The sequence below is a fragment of the Anomaloglossus baeobatrachus genome, chromosome 6, assembly GCF_048569485.1.
Source record: "Anomaloglossus baeobatrachus isolate aAnoBae1 chromosome 6, aAnoBae1.hap1, whole genome shotgun sequence".
Classification (NCBI taxonomy): domain Eukaryota; kingdom Metazoa; phylum Chordata; class Amphibia; order Anura; family Aromobatidae; genus Anomaloglossus; species Anomaloglossus baeobatrachus.
In genome coordinates, this window is record NC_134358.1 from 351721750 (window position 1) to 351738188 (window position 16439).

The 16439-nt window shown below is 47.8% G+C and overlaps 1 protein-coding gene across 2 annotated transcripts in view; it reads right to left on the reverse strand.

Annotated features, from left to right (window-relative positions):
- Positions 1 to 16439, reverse strand: part of SLC6A19 (solute carrier family 6 member 19) — a 913143-nt gene that overhangs the window by 361007 nt on the left and 535697 nt on the right. For both annotated transcript variants that reach the window (XM_075315004.1, XM_075315002.1), the window contains one exon: positions 4575 to 4687. In XM_075315004.1, coding sequence (XP_075171119.1) covers positions 4575 to 4687 — 113 coding nt within the window. The remainder of the gene's footprint in view (positions 1 to 4574; positions 4688 to 16439) is intronic.

Consider the following 16439-nt stretch of genomic DNA (forward strand, 5'->3'; position numbering starts at 1 on the left):
GAAGCCGTACCTGCTTGCTGTACCTGGCTAGCATACAAAAATATGGCGAAAGCCCACGTCATTTCTTTGGTGGGCAAAACACTCCTGCATACAGTCCTGGATGAAGTATGCTGAGCCTTGTAGTTCTGCAGCTGCTCTCTGCTCTCCTGCATACACTAGTGAATGAAGCATGCTGAACCTTGTAGTTCTGCAGCTGCTGTCTGCTCTCCTGCATACACTAGTGAATGGAGCATGCTGAGCCTTGTAGTTCTGCTCCCCCTGTCTCTCCCTGCAGCATACAGTCCTGGATAGAGGATGCTGAGCCTTGTAGTTCTGCAGCTTCTGTCTGCTATCCTCCATACAGACAGACAGCAGCTGCAGAACTACAAGGCTCAGCATACTCCATCCAGGACTGTATGCAGGAGTATTTCCCCCCCCCTAAAAAATTACGTGGGCTTCGCCATGTTTTCGTATGCTAACCAGGTACAGCAGGTAGCTATGGGCTGCCCCAACCCCCAGCTGCCTAGCTGTACCCGGCTGGGAACTAAAAATATAGGGAAGCCCTTTTTTTTATTATTATTTCATGAATTTTATGAAATAATTAAAAAAAAATGACGTGGGCTTCACCCAATTTTTGTGTCCAGCCAGGTACAACTAGGCAGCTGGGGATTGGAATACGCGGCACAGGGTGCCCAAGCTTTCTGGGCACCCCTGCTGAGAATTGCAGTCCGCAGCCACCCCAGAAAATGGCGCTTTCATAGAACGGCCATCTTCTGGCGCTGTATCCAACTCTTCCAGGTGCCCTGGTGACGGGTCAATCGCTGGGTAATATTGGGGTTCGGGCTAGCAGTATATTATCGACTAGCCCTAAGCCCGAAATTCATGGTGTCACGCCAATATTAGACATGGCCACCATGAATTTGTAGTACAGATAAAAAAAAAACACAACACACAGAAAAATATTTTTATTAGAAATAAAACACAACACAATTAGTGACTCCATCTTTATTGAAATAAAGAACCCCCCTGGAAGGCAAAGCGATCAGATGATGTGTCAGGTTCAAGGGCCTGAATCACATGTGTTCTCGAACGGTAACTCGAACTGCCGAGCTTTAAGCAAATCGTTCGAGTTCGTCGAACGACTCGAACACCGCCCAAAATCACTCGAACTTGAAATTGGCGAACCGTTCGACTCGAACATCGCTCATCTCTACTGATTACCAGAGAGAGCGGTGGTCATGTCCCTGAGAAAAGGAGTAGAACAGCGCTGGACATCAGCGAGAGCCGCGGTAGGTGAGTATATTATGACACTACATGCATTTACTCATATTCCGTCAGTAAAAAAATTAGTGAGACGTTCTTTAATAGTGTCTTTAATGCGGTAGTTTTTTCTTGCATTTCCTCTGTTTCTCTTCTGTCCCCTCCTGTGGTATAGAGCGCTGCTTACAAGGATCCTGCCAGTGGATACATGTAACCCATTGATCCAGCAGCCTGTATCAGACATCACATCTGTCCGACTAGCATTTCATGTGACTGAGTCCCCCACATCTATTAATGTCTTTCTCGGACTCTCCGCAGCGTTTTAGGGTCACACCTACCTGGCTGTGATCATACAGCCACTGCCTGGTACAGGCTGCCCACGGCTCATGTTGTCTGAAATAATACATGCACTGTAAAGAAACTGTCTGGCAAAAGGATCTAATGGGGGTTACATTTTGTAAAACTAACAAAATAAATTATTCACCCCTCCTCTCACCCTCCTGGATCCTATGGTCTGTGCTATTATTAATTATGTCACTGTTCTACTAGACACGGGATCGCTGCAGTTTGGGATCGGCTGCAGCGTTCAGGTGACTTGAACTGCAGGCATCACAAGCTGCAGTGGTCATGTGTCTGGTAGAACTGTGACATAATTAATGCAGCCACAGAACACAGGACGGCCGGCGCTGGATCCAGGAGGTGACAGCAGGTGAATATAATTTAGTTTGTTATTTTTACAGATTCTGGCCTCCAGGTAATGACCTTTGTCTTGACAATCACTTTAATAAACAATAAATCCTCATGTTTCTTTCACCTGACAGCTCTAGTGTTGCATTCCCTGATGCTTCTGTTTACAATGGCTGCAGACATCACAGTACAGGTGCCTCATGTGGCCGCTGCAGACAATCACTGGTTTCAGGCTTGAGCTGTATACCACTGAGAAGCTGCAACACACAGGGTATTTAGGTTGTGCCATCTCCAATGTAAATAGAAGCATTGGAGACAGCGCTGAAGCTGCAGCAGATAGAAGGGTGGCAGGACTGTTCTGTGTTATATTCAGTTGGTACAAGTGTAAAGGTTTTGGTACCGAGTTAGCCAGTTGAAAAATTATTGAATGTTCTCAGTGAGAGGAAGTTCAGTTGGTAAATATGGAACTTATTTATTGTTTAGATTTAGTAGTTGTGTCCTAAACTAGGAATAAACAGGACAATTTATATGTTTATGTCACACCCAGGGAAGGGGGTACTCAGTCTTGGGCGGTAACAAATGGGAATGTCACACTGGTGGCCATTGCCCGGTCCCATGCCCTGGGGCTTGTTTTGTAAAAGGAGCTATTTACCGGGATGAATCGAGTTAATGTCATGTGACGCCACCTGTGGGTTGCGGTTAAGGATAGAGAACCGCCGCTGCTAACTGTGGGTACTCCCAGAGCTGGTAATGATTGCAGAAATGGTGTTAGGCCCTTTGCAGGTAGGGCCGTGCCTGGGAGATATGACAGGGTAATAACGGAGACCACACCAGGTTGTCTTTAACAGTCTCTACTCACTCGGACCCTGGGGTTGCTGGTTCAGGTCCCTTAGAGTATCAGTGCCAATGTAGTGACCCAAGTTGCTCTGTCTCCGGGACTCTCAGTTGGTTGAGTTCCTGTAGCATGGAGCATTTTGGAGCCCGACTGTCCCTTTTGGGGTACAGTCTTCTTCTCCGTACAGCGGGCAGTGCGGACCATGTGGGGTGGTAAGTGTCCGAACCTAGTTTACTGCTGATGCCACCAGATTATTTGGTTCGGTGAAGTCCGTGAAGATGTCCTCACCGGGCAGGTATTTATCAAGCCGTGTAGAACTGGCACCTGATCTAGGCCCCTGTGCCCCGTGCGTGCTCCTGTCCCAGCGGTATCTCCGGTACCTGACCTGGCAACCTCTCTCCGGTGCCCCCGGGTCCCCGCTGCATGGACCCAGCTCAGGCACGTCCGCACACCTCTCCTGTGTGCCACACTTTTCTAGACTCTCTACTGACTGCTGACCCCTCCCACTAGGCTGGCTAATCCCAGGGACTCGTTCCTTTCCATGGCAACCATCCCCTTACATGGTTAACCCTCTAACCCTCTATGCCTGGTGTGGAGTGGAAAACTAGTATTTTGGTTGTGCTTTGGTGGTATCGGCACTGGTACTCCAGGTCCCAGGGGGTAGGTTCTGCATCCCCAAGAGGATGCAGTTCCTTGTAGTGCCCTGAGTCGCTCAGGGACACTACACATACATCATTTTGTTGTGGTATCAAGGGGGGCTCAAAAAGATTTCTTGCACAGGGGACCCCTGCAGTTTGTGTCCACCCCTGAGAGCTAATGTAGCTCTGAAGCCTCAGTCTCTCCTGCTCTATTCTCCACTGCGCGACACTTCCATCCTTCTTTACTGACTGCTAATTTGACTAAAATCAGAGAGCATAGAAGCTGTCAGTCAAGCAGGAGGATGTGGTGCTGAACATGAATTAGACTGGATCTTCAAGATCATTTGCATATCACTTCAAATGCTGATTTCCTAGTAAAAAAGGAATGAACTAGTAATGTAACATTTATTGCTGGACGTCTATTTAAAAGAGCTACATGTGCATATACAAAAAGAGGGGGCGTGAGGATGAAATCCTGCTAACATTCCCTTTAGTAAAGCCACTTACTATGTGAGTTCGACCTGTTTAAAGTCAGAAAATTCATTCATTGTATTTGGAGGTGCATGCCAAGAGAGTGCCATTATTAACTAAATATCATTTTTATGTCCGGTTTCCTTTATAGAATATATTGCACCCTATAGTTCTCAGGGCTCTTGCACATGAGCATATAAATCGGATGAGTGGAATGCGATAAACAAAATTTCATTCCACTCAGATTAATATTATTCTATGGGGCAGCTCTAATTTGCAAGTTTTTTTCTCAGGCCAAATCGGACTGCGGAAAAAAATCATACCATGCTGCGATGGTCAGTGAGTCTCAGCTCACTCGCATCCATATAAGTCTATGGGTGCATGTGAAACATCGGACTGCATTCGGATGAAATCCAAGTACAGGCGATATACGCAGAGACTGGCAATGGAGTATACAGAAACATTAATCTCACCTTCTCCCACAGGATCAGAATACAGTTGCATGACAATTGGATCATGCTCTTAGCAGAGCCTGAGCCTACTGTCATTAGCATATTTCTCTCACATCGGATACCATACGCTCATCTGATTCTGGTCTTAATGTAATACTGGCAAATGCTCTTAAAATCTTTACTTTACTGAAAAACCTACTGTACTAGATTTTTATTTTTCATATCACACTTAAATATAAAAATTATACTTACTGTACTGAATTATAACTGGAGAATGAAATAAGTCCTCCAAATGCAAGCGAAAATGAGTAGAAAACCTGGGCACCAGCATCAAGCCAAGTAACTGGATTTGATAATTCAGCCACCTAAATGATATAAAAATATGTAGCTATGGTAAATCTAATACAACATTACATCATTAAGTCAAACCAAAGTCCATGTACAATTTAGACTTAAACACTCTTGCATTTTCTGTGCTAATACCACATTTGCTGACCTCTGCATAGTGCTTTTATAAATATGTAATGTATTTGTAATTTGTTACATGATTCCGTTTCTAGAAGAACAAAGTCCATGAAGCTACGGAAAAACAATTTCAGGGTTGAATAGTTCATTGTGGATGAAAGGCTGTACAATTACAGATGTTATTATAACTAGATAATATAATTGTGCTTAACAAAAATATATCTATTTTTCTATGAAAACAGCAGTAGTATCATACATATATCATACAATCAATTATGCTGGAATATTATTTGACAATTCTGTAAATAGAAAAATTTACTCAAGAACCTTTATAAATTACCTATACATATGTATGAAGATCTGAGGTTGTGGATTGTATTAATCACTTAGGCAGGTTAACAATGCAACAATTTTTATTCCTTATCCGTATACAGTCTTACAGCAACCATAGTCCTTATGTGTCTCCAGTTAACGGATAACATGACCGTAGCACGTGTTCCAGCTCCAGCCAGCAACAACAGTTCTTCGGATAGTTCCTCAAATCCAGACAATGGAAATCAAGGCCATTGCACAGACAAACAGTCACATAGTGTCAGGCAACAGAAGGTCACATCATATGGCTGTGCAAATTGCTCCTTGACCTTCTATCATTCCTGCTTGATGTATTTGGTAACCTATGAATCTTCTCTCCTTCGTTTTCATCACTTTTCCTTTAGGAACCTGTGGAAGTCCTCTACCCTTAACAAGTCTTTAGTGCAAGCAGTTGGCTCCTCAAACTCATCTGGTGTAACCTGGTTGCTGTTTGCAGTTCCTCTTCCTGAGTCATATGTAGATGAGTTAAGGTTTCCTTCCCTTTTTTGTTATCCATGTGTGTCATTTAGTACTCAATGGGGTTGACAAAAATCTCATTCCATCTGCTCCCTAGGGCACAGATACAGAATCAGCCTAAAGTCAGATATTCTGTTTGGTGCATAGGTACGGAACCTATCTAGGGTGGTGAGGGAGCCCAGGGCCTAGCGGTAGGCTTGGTCAGGTTTCATAATCTATCCCTTCCCTAGACAGCATTTACCTTCCCTTTTACTATATGCTGGGTACTTCCCTGTACATTTCATGACTGGGACTTATTGTTCTCTCTTGGGATCAGGTCCCTGAATGGGCAGAAGTGCTCACACCCATCCCCATAAACATCTTCTACATGTAGCTCAAAATATGCAGAGCTCCAGAAGCCTAGTCTTAAAAGTTGTGTATTGCAGAGATGAACAAAGATACACAACTTCCCACAAGATGCATTACAATGAATACTACTGTAGGACTGATTATATAGGAATCCATGGAGACAGCCAATGGATAAAATTCTGTTTCAAGGAGAACAATGGCCTAATGGAGGTTTCTGAGACACTCAGTAAAGAGCATCTTAAACTGAGAGAAAGTAAATCTCTAATCAAACACAACAATTAGCTCGAAGTAGCCAGCGCTCAGTGTTGAGAAATATCCACTTTATGTGCATTGGTCCAATAGTTTTTAATATGTGGCTACCTCCTTAAATTCCTGCTCCACATTTTCAGCTCAGCAAGTGTTTGGCTCCTGTTCATGAGTTTGACTATCACCCTTCATCTGGTGGAAATTACCAGAGTTAGGAGCCTCTTGAATTTGTCTCGATAGGATATCAGTGTTGCCATAGGCTGTCCCATTTTTGTGAGAAATGGTAAAGTAGAATGGTTGCAATGCCAGGTTCCATTGTAACAATCGCTCATTCTCCCCCGCCACCTGATGTAGCAGGTCAATGGATTGTGGTCTGTTATTTTGGTGAATTCCCTCCCATACACAGAGTAATAGTTTTTCAGTTTTTTCTCTATGGCGGTGTAAGCTTTCTCTCAGTCTACTAGTTTCCTGGAAAGATACACCACTGGGTGTTTATTACATCTCCACCGGAGTCCACTCCATTGACTTCTGCTTCGATCCCCAGGTGATGCCATGTTCTTGCCGTGGATAGTGCTGGGGGTGGAAGAGCAGTCGATACCAACGGCGCTGGTGGGCGCAGGTTCCGCTCATCGACTGGGCTGGGTTTCCATGAGATCTGCAGTACCACTGGCTGACTGTAGGTGGCGTGCGTCTTCCAGATGAAGTTACCATTAGAGATGAGCGAACCGGTCCCGGTTCGGCTCGAGGTCGGTTCGCCGAACGGAGGTCCCGTTCGAGTTCGGCTCGTCGAACCGAACTCGAACTGCATAGGAAACAATGGCAGGCAATCACAAACACAGAAAAACACCTAGAAAACACCCTCAAAGGTGTCCAAAAGGTGACAAACAACTCACAACACAACACAAACACATGGGAAAGTGACAAGGACATATACTCATGCGAAAACAAAACAGCTGGACAAGGAAAAAGAGGAGGACACACAGATAAAGGCATGGCACACCCTTCTAAAATAATGTAAAACACCGCAAGGTGACTCCAAGCGTAGTCTCCCTTTTTTTCCAAAAATTGGGCCCCACACACACCCACCCATTCAGTGGCAGCACTTGTGCCCTAGTTGTACACTTCACAGCTAGATTTGCATCAAGCACATTCAAAAATACGCCATAATTAACCGTCCCCAGGATGACCCCGGGTTAGGTAGCAAAGTCTTTCCTGATCCCAGATCTGTTCATCTAGGATCATTTTTAAAAACAATGTAAGCAAGGGTTACTCCAAGCGGATTCTCCCTTTTTTCCAAAAACTGGGCCACACAGACACTCACCCCTTCAGTGGCAGCACTTGTGCCCCAGTTGTACACTTCACAGGTAGATTTGCATCGAGCCCATTCAAAAATACGCCATACTTAACCGTCCCCAGGATGACACCGGGTTAGGTAGCAAAGTCTTTCCTGATCCCAGCTCTGTTCATCTTGGATCATTTTTAAAAAACACAGCAAGCAAGGGTTACTCCAAGCGGAGTCTCCCTTTTTTCCAAAAATTGTGCCCCACACACACCCACCCATTCAGTGGCAGCACTTGTGCCCTAGTTGTACACTTCACAGCTAGATTTGCATCAAGCACATTCCAAAATACGCCATTCTTATCCGTCTCCAGGATGACACCGGGGTAGGTAGCAAAGTCTTTCCTGATCCCAGCTCTGTTCATCTTGTATCATTTTTAAAAAACACAGCAAGCAAGGGTTACTCCAAGCGGAGTCTCCCTTTTTTCCAAAAATTGTGCCCCACACACACCCACCCATTCAGTGGCAGCACTTGTGCCCTAGTTGTACACTTCACAGCTAGATTTGCATCAAGCACATTCCAAAATACGCCATTCTTATCCGTCCCCAGGATGACACCGGGGTAGGTAGCAAACTCTTTCCTGATCCCAGCTCTGTTCATCTTGGCTACTTTTAAAAACACATCAAGCAAGGGTTACTCCAAGCGGAGCCTCCCTTTTTTCCAAAAATTGTGCCCCACACACACCCACCCATTCAGTGGCAGCACTTGTGCCCTAGTTGTACACTTCACAGCTAGATTTGCATCAAGCACATTCCAAATCCACAAGCATTTACTCTCCCCAGGATGACACAGGGGTTGTAAATTCCTTCTGGATCCATGACTTGTTCATGTTGATGAATGTCAGTCTGTCCACATTGTCACTGGACAGACGCGTGCGCTTATCTGTCAGCACACACCCAGCAGCACTGAAGACACGTTCAGAGACAACGCTGGCAGCTGGACATGACAAAATCTCCAAGGCGTACCTGGATAGCTCTGGCCATTTTTCTAGATTTGAAGCCCAAAATGAGCAAGGCTCCATTTGCAAAGTCATGGCATCGATGTTCATTTGTAGATACTACTGTATCATCCTCTCCAGCCGTTGACTATGTGTCAGACTTGTTGTCTCTGGTGACCTTGCAAAGGAGGGTCTAAAAAAATTATGAAAAGATTCCAAAAAATTGCTGTTACCAGCACCAGATACGGTCCTACTGGTACGTGTAGACTGTTGAAGATGACGAGACCGTCCCATGTTTGTCAAGTTACAACTGGGAGATTCACTCCCTGCACCTGCACGGTTGTTTGGTGGAAAAGCGGATCTAAGATCGAGTAACAGCTTCTGCTGATACTCCTGCATACGTGCGTCCCTTTCTATGGCTGGAATTATGTCACAAAATTTGGACTTGTACCGGGGATCTAATAGTGTGGCAAGCCAGTAGTCATCATCACTTCTAATTTTGACAATACGAGGGTCATGTTGGAGGTAGTGCAACAAGAAGGCACTCATGTGTCTTGCGCAGCCATGCGGACCAAGTCCACGCTGTGTTTGTGGCATAGAGGTGCTAACCATTCTTTCTTCCTCTGACATCTCCCACCAACCTCTTTCAACTGAAATTTGACCAAGGTCTCCCTCATCCGCTGAGTCTTCCATGTCCATGGACAGTTCGTCCTCCATTTCTTCATGTTCTCCTGCACCTTCCTCAACATCTCGCCTGCTACCATGCGCCCTTGTTGATCCCTGTCCCCCATGGTCCCATGCCTGGCGCCTTGGTGATGATGAACGTCTGGACCTTGGTGATGTTGTTGTGTCTTGCGCATATGAATCCTCCTGTAGTTCATCCCCTTCCTGTTGTCCCACCCCCTGACTCCGAATAGTGTTTAGCGTGTGCTCCAGCATGTAAATGACTGGAATCGTCATGCTGATAATGGCATTGTCAGCGCTAAACATATTCGTCGCCATGTCGAAACTGTGCAGAAGGGTGCATAGGTCCTTGATCTGAGACCACTCCATCAGGGTGATCTGCCCCACCTCTGCATCTCGTTGGCCCAGGCTATACGTCATGACGTATTGCACCAGGGCACGGCGGTGCTGCCACAGTCGCTGTAACATGTGGAGAGTTGAATTCCAGCGTGTCGCCACATCGCATTTCAGGCGATGAACCGGCAGGCCGAAAGACTTCTGGAGCGATGCAAGTCGCTCAGCTGCGGCGCTTGAACGGCGGAAGTGAGCAGACAGTTTTCGTGCCCTGTTCAGAAGGCCATCTAGGCCGGGATAGTGTGTTAAAAATTGCTGCACGACAAGGTTCAACACGTGAGCCATACAAGGTACGTGTGTCACCTTGCCCAGGCGAAGGGCCGCACCCAGGTTTGCAGCATTGTCGCACACGGCCTTACCAGGCTGCAGGTTCAGTGGAGACAACCATTTATTAAACTCGGACTGCAGAGCTGACCACAACTCCTCAGCTGTGTGACTCTTATTCCCAAGACATGTCAAGCTAAAGACCGCCTGATGCCGTTGCGCTCTGCTGCCAGCATAGTAATGAGGGGTGCGTGATTCCTTCTGCGCAGTGAGAACGCTGGTGGCCTGACCAGGCAGGCTTGGGGCGGAGGTGGAGGACCCAGATGAGGTGGAGGATGCAGAAGCAGTGGCGGAACTTGGACAGACAGAGGATTGACACACAAGTCGTGGGGACGGCAAGACTTGTGCAGGAGACCCTTCACCATCTATCACCATAGTTACCCAGTGCCCAGTGAGCGACATGTAACGTCCCTGTCCATGCTTACTGGTCCAAGTATCGGTGGTGAAATGCACCCGTTCACACACAGAGTTTCTCAATGAAGCGGTGATGTTGTGTGCGACATGCTGGTGTAGCGCGGGCACACCTTTCTTAGAGAAGTAGTGGCGACTAGGCATCTGGTACTGGGGCACAGCGACAGACATAAGGTCTCTAAAATCCTGTGTGTCCACTAGGCGGAAAGGCAGCATTTCGGTAGCCAACAGCTTACAGAGGGATTGTAATACTACTGTATGTTCTGAGGATTTCGATTGCGTTAGGGCAATGACAACAGAGACGAGTTCTTGGTACAAGATGTTATATAATATGTCACCACGGTAGATACACAACGGGAATAAACACAGTAAAACAACACACAAAACGGAGCGAAGGGGATTCCCGGGGCCACGCACCGGACTCCCCCAGGGAGACCACCAGAGCGAACCCCTGTACAGGGACTGTCCGGCAATCAACCCTGGAAGGCCTAAATGTGCGGCAGCCGGTACACAAGGGGCAAGTGGTATAGTCCAGGAGTGTCCGTACGGGATGATTGTCCAGAGTGGTTACGAACCGGGCAGAGTGCTGATCAAAGACGGCAGACGGAGTCCGGGCACAGCTTGAAGAAAACCGGGTATGGTCCAGAGTCGGTCGGTAGAGTTTCAGGAGAATCCAAGGCAATCAGGAAGTAGAAACAGCAAAGCAGGAGCACACAGCAAGCAGTATACTCAGGCACTGGACTGGGCTGAGAGGCGGCCTTTTAAGCAGCTGGACAGGAAGTAGGGCAACAGAACCTTAAACTCCATGTTAACTGAGGGCAAGCTCATTCAAAAGAGAACTGGAAAACCTGGAAACCTGACATTACTCCCCCCCCCCAGAGACGGCCTCAGGACGGATCAGGGCCCGGCTTGTCCGGGAACCGTCGATGAAACTGAGCGATCTTCCGGGGTGCCCGAATGTTACCCACCGGTTCCCAGGAATCGTCCTCGGGGGCGTACCCCTGCCAACGTACCAGATATTGAAGCCGACGACGATGGAGCCGGGAGTCAATAATGTCCTCAACCACGAACTGCTCCTCGCCGTCGACCATCACAGGCGGAGGAGGAGGCACAACACGACCACGAAACGTATTAGGGGAGACAGGTTTGAGGAGAGACACATGAAAGACCGGGTGTACCTTTAGATGGTGCGGCAACCGTAGCCGACAGGCCACAGGGCTCACGATCCCGGTGATCTTAAACGGACCGATGAATTTTTGTCCCAGCTTCTGCGAAGGAACACCCAATCTCAGGTTTTTGGTGGATAACCATACAGAGTCCCCTACCTTGTACATGGGTGCCGGTTTCCGGTGAGTGTCTGCCGACCTCTTGTAACGCTCCTGGGCCGTAGCCACAGTGTCCTTTAGAACCTCCAGATTCTGTCGAAGCTCTGTCAATCTGTCCTCCACCGCCGGCACCGAAACCGCAACCGGTGACCTAGGCAAAACATTCGGATGATAACCCAAGTTAGCAAAAAAGGGCGTTACCTTAGTGGAGCTGCTCTGAGTGTTATAGGAGAACTCCGCCAACGGAAGCATCTTCAACCAATCGTCTTGGAGATGGCTGACATAACATCGAAGGTATTGTTCCAGGGTTTGATTCGTCCGTTCGGTTTGCCCATTTGTCTGAGGATGGTATGCAGAAGACAAACAGACATCAATCTGGAGTGCCGTACAAAAGCCCTTCCAGAACCTAGACGTGAACTGCACGCCCCGGTCAGAGATGATCTCGTCTGGTACCCCATGCAATCGGAATACGTTCTGGATAACCAAATCCACTGTCTCTGCGGCTGAGGGAAGACCGGTACACGGAATGAAGTGAGCAGCTTTAGTCAATCGATCCACCACCACTAAGATGGTATTGTGCCCGCCTGAGACTGGCAACTCCACAATAAAATCCATGGAGATAGACCCCCAAGGGCGAGATGGCACGGGTAACGGTTGGAGGAGTCCCGTAGGAGCCACACGAGGGACCTTGCACCGGGCACAAACCATGCATGAGTGGACATAGTCCTTTACATCCTTTAGACAGGTAGGCCACCAGAAAAAACGGCTCAGAAATTCCTGCGTCTTCTGTACCCCCCTATGACCAGCCAACACGGAGTCATGGACCAACTTGAGAACCCGAAGTCTTACGGCCTCCGGGACATAAATGCGTCGCTCTCTCAACCACACACCATTCCGAAGAACAAGAGTTACATCATTCGGGGGGGCAGCAAGAAATACGTCACCATCATAGGCCAGCTTGATGTCCTTCCACAAGTCCTGGTCCTGGATTACTCCAACGAAATTGGCATCCGATAACACGGTCTGAGACGGGGTTCCAGGCACGGAGTCCACGGCGTGGATTCGGGACAAGGCATCGGCTTTCCCATTACGTGAACCTGGACGGTATGTAACGACAAAATTGAATTGGTTAAGAAATAGGCTCCAACGGGCTTGCCGTGGAGACAGGCACCTGGCAGACTTAAGAAATTCCAGATTACGATGATCTGTGAGTACTATCACTTGCTGCGCGGCTCCCTGTAAGTGGTGTCTCCATTCCTTGAAAGCGGAAATAATCGCTAACAATTCCTTGTCCGCAATGTCATAGTTCCTTTCTGCAGGGGACAACCGGCGGGAAAAGAAAGCACACGGATGTAAGAGACTCTTGTCCCCAGTCCTTTGAGAAAGGATGGCCCCTAATGCGTAGTCGGAAGCGTCGACTTCCACGATAAAGGGAAGTGCGGGATTCGGATGTACCAATATAGGCGCTGAGGTAAAACAAACCTTCAGACGATGGAAAGCTTCCTGGGCGGACCACACAAACTTCTGTCCTTTCTTGGTTAACAGAGTGATGGGACGAACGATCTCTGAAAAATTACGGATAAAACGTCGGTAAAAGTTGGCAAAACCGACAAAGCGTTGTACCTCTTTGACGTTACCCGGTTCCGGCCAGTCCAGAATTGCTTGTATCTTGCCAGACTCCATGTTCAGTCCCTGAGGAGAGATGACATACCCTAAGAATTGTATCTGTGAGCAATGGAATTCGCATTTCTCCAGTTTAATGTACAGGTGATTTTCCCTCAGCCGGGTAAGTACGGTCTTGACGTGCTCCTGGTGTTCCTGTAAGGAATCAGAAAAGATTAGGATATCGTCCAGATAAATCACCATGAATTGGTCCATGATATCCCTAAAAATATCGTTAACTAGATGTTGGAAAGCCGCGGGAGCGTTACAAAGTCCAAAAGGCATCACTAGGTACTCAAAATGTCCATACCGACATCGGAACGCGGTCTTCCACTCGTCTCCGGGACGTATGCGAAGTAGATTATATGCCCCACGGAGATCCAATTTGGTGAATATTTTTGCCTGTTGGACCCTCTCCAATAGCTCAGGAATCAACGGTAACGGATACCGGTTCCGGATGGTTATTTTATTCAGTTCCCGGTAGTCAATACAGGGTCTCAGAGTCCCCTCTTTCTTTTTCACGAAAAAGATGGGTGCCCCTGCTGGTGAGGTAGACGGGCGAATAAATCCCTTGGCTAGGCTCTCATCAATGTATTCTTTTAGTGCTTCTAGCTCAGGTGCCGCCAACGGGTAGACATGGCCAAACGGAATCTCCGCCCCTGGAAGTAAGTCTATGGGGCAATCATACGGTCTATGCGGGGGAAGCCGATCGGCTTTTCTTTTGTCGCATATGTCAGCAAAGTCATCATAAACCGGGGGTAGAACAGGTACCTGTACAGTGCCCTCCGCATTCGGTGTTACTGGAACCGGAACAGTTGGACTAATGGTCGGACCACTCTGCGGTGGGAAGGTTATTTCCTTAGTTTCCCAATCGATGACCGGATTCGTAGACCGTAGCCACGGAATACCTAAAATAATCGGAAAATGAGGAGAAGAAATTATCATGAAAACAAGGGTCTCCTGCTGACCTGGCTTCATCACGCATTCTAGCGGTACTGTTTCCTGATCCACTGGTCCAGAGCTTAACGGAGATCCGTCTACCGTCTCCATGGTAACCGGTGAGGATCTTTGCTGAGTCCGGATACCGTGTTTCCTGGCAAAAGAGGAGTCCATGAAATTTCCCCCTGCCCCAGAATCTATCATTGCAGAGGTAGGTATTAGATGCCCCTCCCACCGGATCTGAATGGGGAGCGAGCAATGGGTATATTTCCCTTCTGAGTCCTTCGGTGAGGTTGACATTACAGTCAAGGGAAATACCGCATCCAAGTGCCCACTTGCCTCAGAGATATCGGACTCTGCGTCCGTGTTGTCACACTCTGCCATGGCTGCCAATACCTTATTTGGGCGATTCGGACGTTTCGGGCAGTCGATCAAGAAATGATCCGATTGACCGCAATAGAAACACAAACGCTCACGGAGCCGGTGTTCGCGACGTTCGTTGGTCTCTCGCTTTTGCAGAGAGTCCACTTGCATAGGAACGTCCTCGGCCTCCCGTGGTGTCCTGAGAGCGGGTTCTCTAGAAGGAAACGCAAAGTTGTTTACACGGTTTACAGCTGCCCATTTTTCCTGTCTACGCTCCGTCAAGCGGGTATCAATACGCACACAGTGCTGGAGAAACAGTTCAAAATCCCCTGGAGATTCGGAACGAGCTAACTCGTCCTTGATGGTACTGGACAAACCTTTTCTGAATACAGACAATAATGCATTGTTTCCCCAGTCGGTGTCTACCACTAACCTCTTGAACTCAGTGGCGTATTCAACGACAGAACGCTTTCCCTGACGTAAGGAAAGGAGAGCCGATTCAGCGGTAGCACGGCGATTCGGATCATCAAACATTTGCGCCATTGCGTTCAGAAAGTCATCCAGGTGATTTAAACGGATGTCCCGATTCTCTATCATAGGATTAGCCCAAGCCAGTGCTCGTGAGGTTAATAACATGATTATACATAACACTTTGGACCGGTCAGAACGGTAATAATCAGCATGTACATCAAAAAACAGTATACATTGGTTCACAAATCCACGAAACTGACTACGATCACCATTGAAACGGAATGGGGGTAACCTAGGCATACCGGCAGCTGATACGGACGTAGTGGGGACGGCTTCCTGAGCCTCCACTCTGACTTGCAAATCCTGAATAGCCGGACCCAGTACCTGGTGATCATGGCCCAGCTGTGCCTCCACATCTCTGAGTTTAGTTTGCACCGCCTCCATCTCCTGCTGCAAGGAGTTGATCATGGAAAAGAGCTGATCTACTCGTGTCTCAGTCATTGCCCCAGCGAAATCCTCTTATGGCCTGAGTATAATGTAATACTACTGTATGTTCTGAGGATTTCGATTGCGTTAGGGCAATGACAACAGAGACGAGTTCTTGGTACAAGATGTTATATAATATGTCACCACGGTAGATACACAACGGGAATAAACACAGTAAAACAACACACAAAACGGAGCGAAGGGGATTCCCGGGGCCACGCACCGGACTCCCCCAGGGAGACCACCAGAGCGAACCCCTGTACAGGGACTGTCCGGCAATCAACCCTGGAAGGCCTAAATGTGCGGCAGCCGGTACACAAGGGGCAAGTGGTATAGTCCAGGAGTGTCCGTACGGGATGATTGTCCAGAGTGGTTACGAACCGGGCAGAGTGCTGATCAAAGACGGCAGACGGAGTCCGGGCACAGCTTGAAGAAAACCGGGTATGGTCCAGAGTCGGTCGGTAGAGTTTCAGGAGAATCCAAGGCAATCAGGAAGTAGAAACAGCAAAGCAGGAGCACACAGCAAGCAGTATACTCAGGCACTGGACTGGGCTGAGAGGCGGCCTTTTAAGCAGCTGGACAGGAAGTAGGGCAACAGAACCTTAAACTCCATGTTAACTGAGGGCAAGCTCATTCAAAAGAGAACTGGAAAACCTGGAAACCTGACAGGGATAGAGTCAACCTCTTAGCTTTGTCATGGGTCGCAGGAAGTGGCCTTTTATTTGACCACATCTGAGGGACAGAGATCTGGCTGCTGTGTGTAGACGGTGTTGAGTAGGGTGTCCCTGGAAAAATGCAGGTTTGTGAGGAAAGTGCAGGCGGAGACATGATGTTGCCTTCATCCAACGTTGGTGCTATCGATGTCTGAGAGAGCTATACACACTCACTTGTTTCCC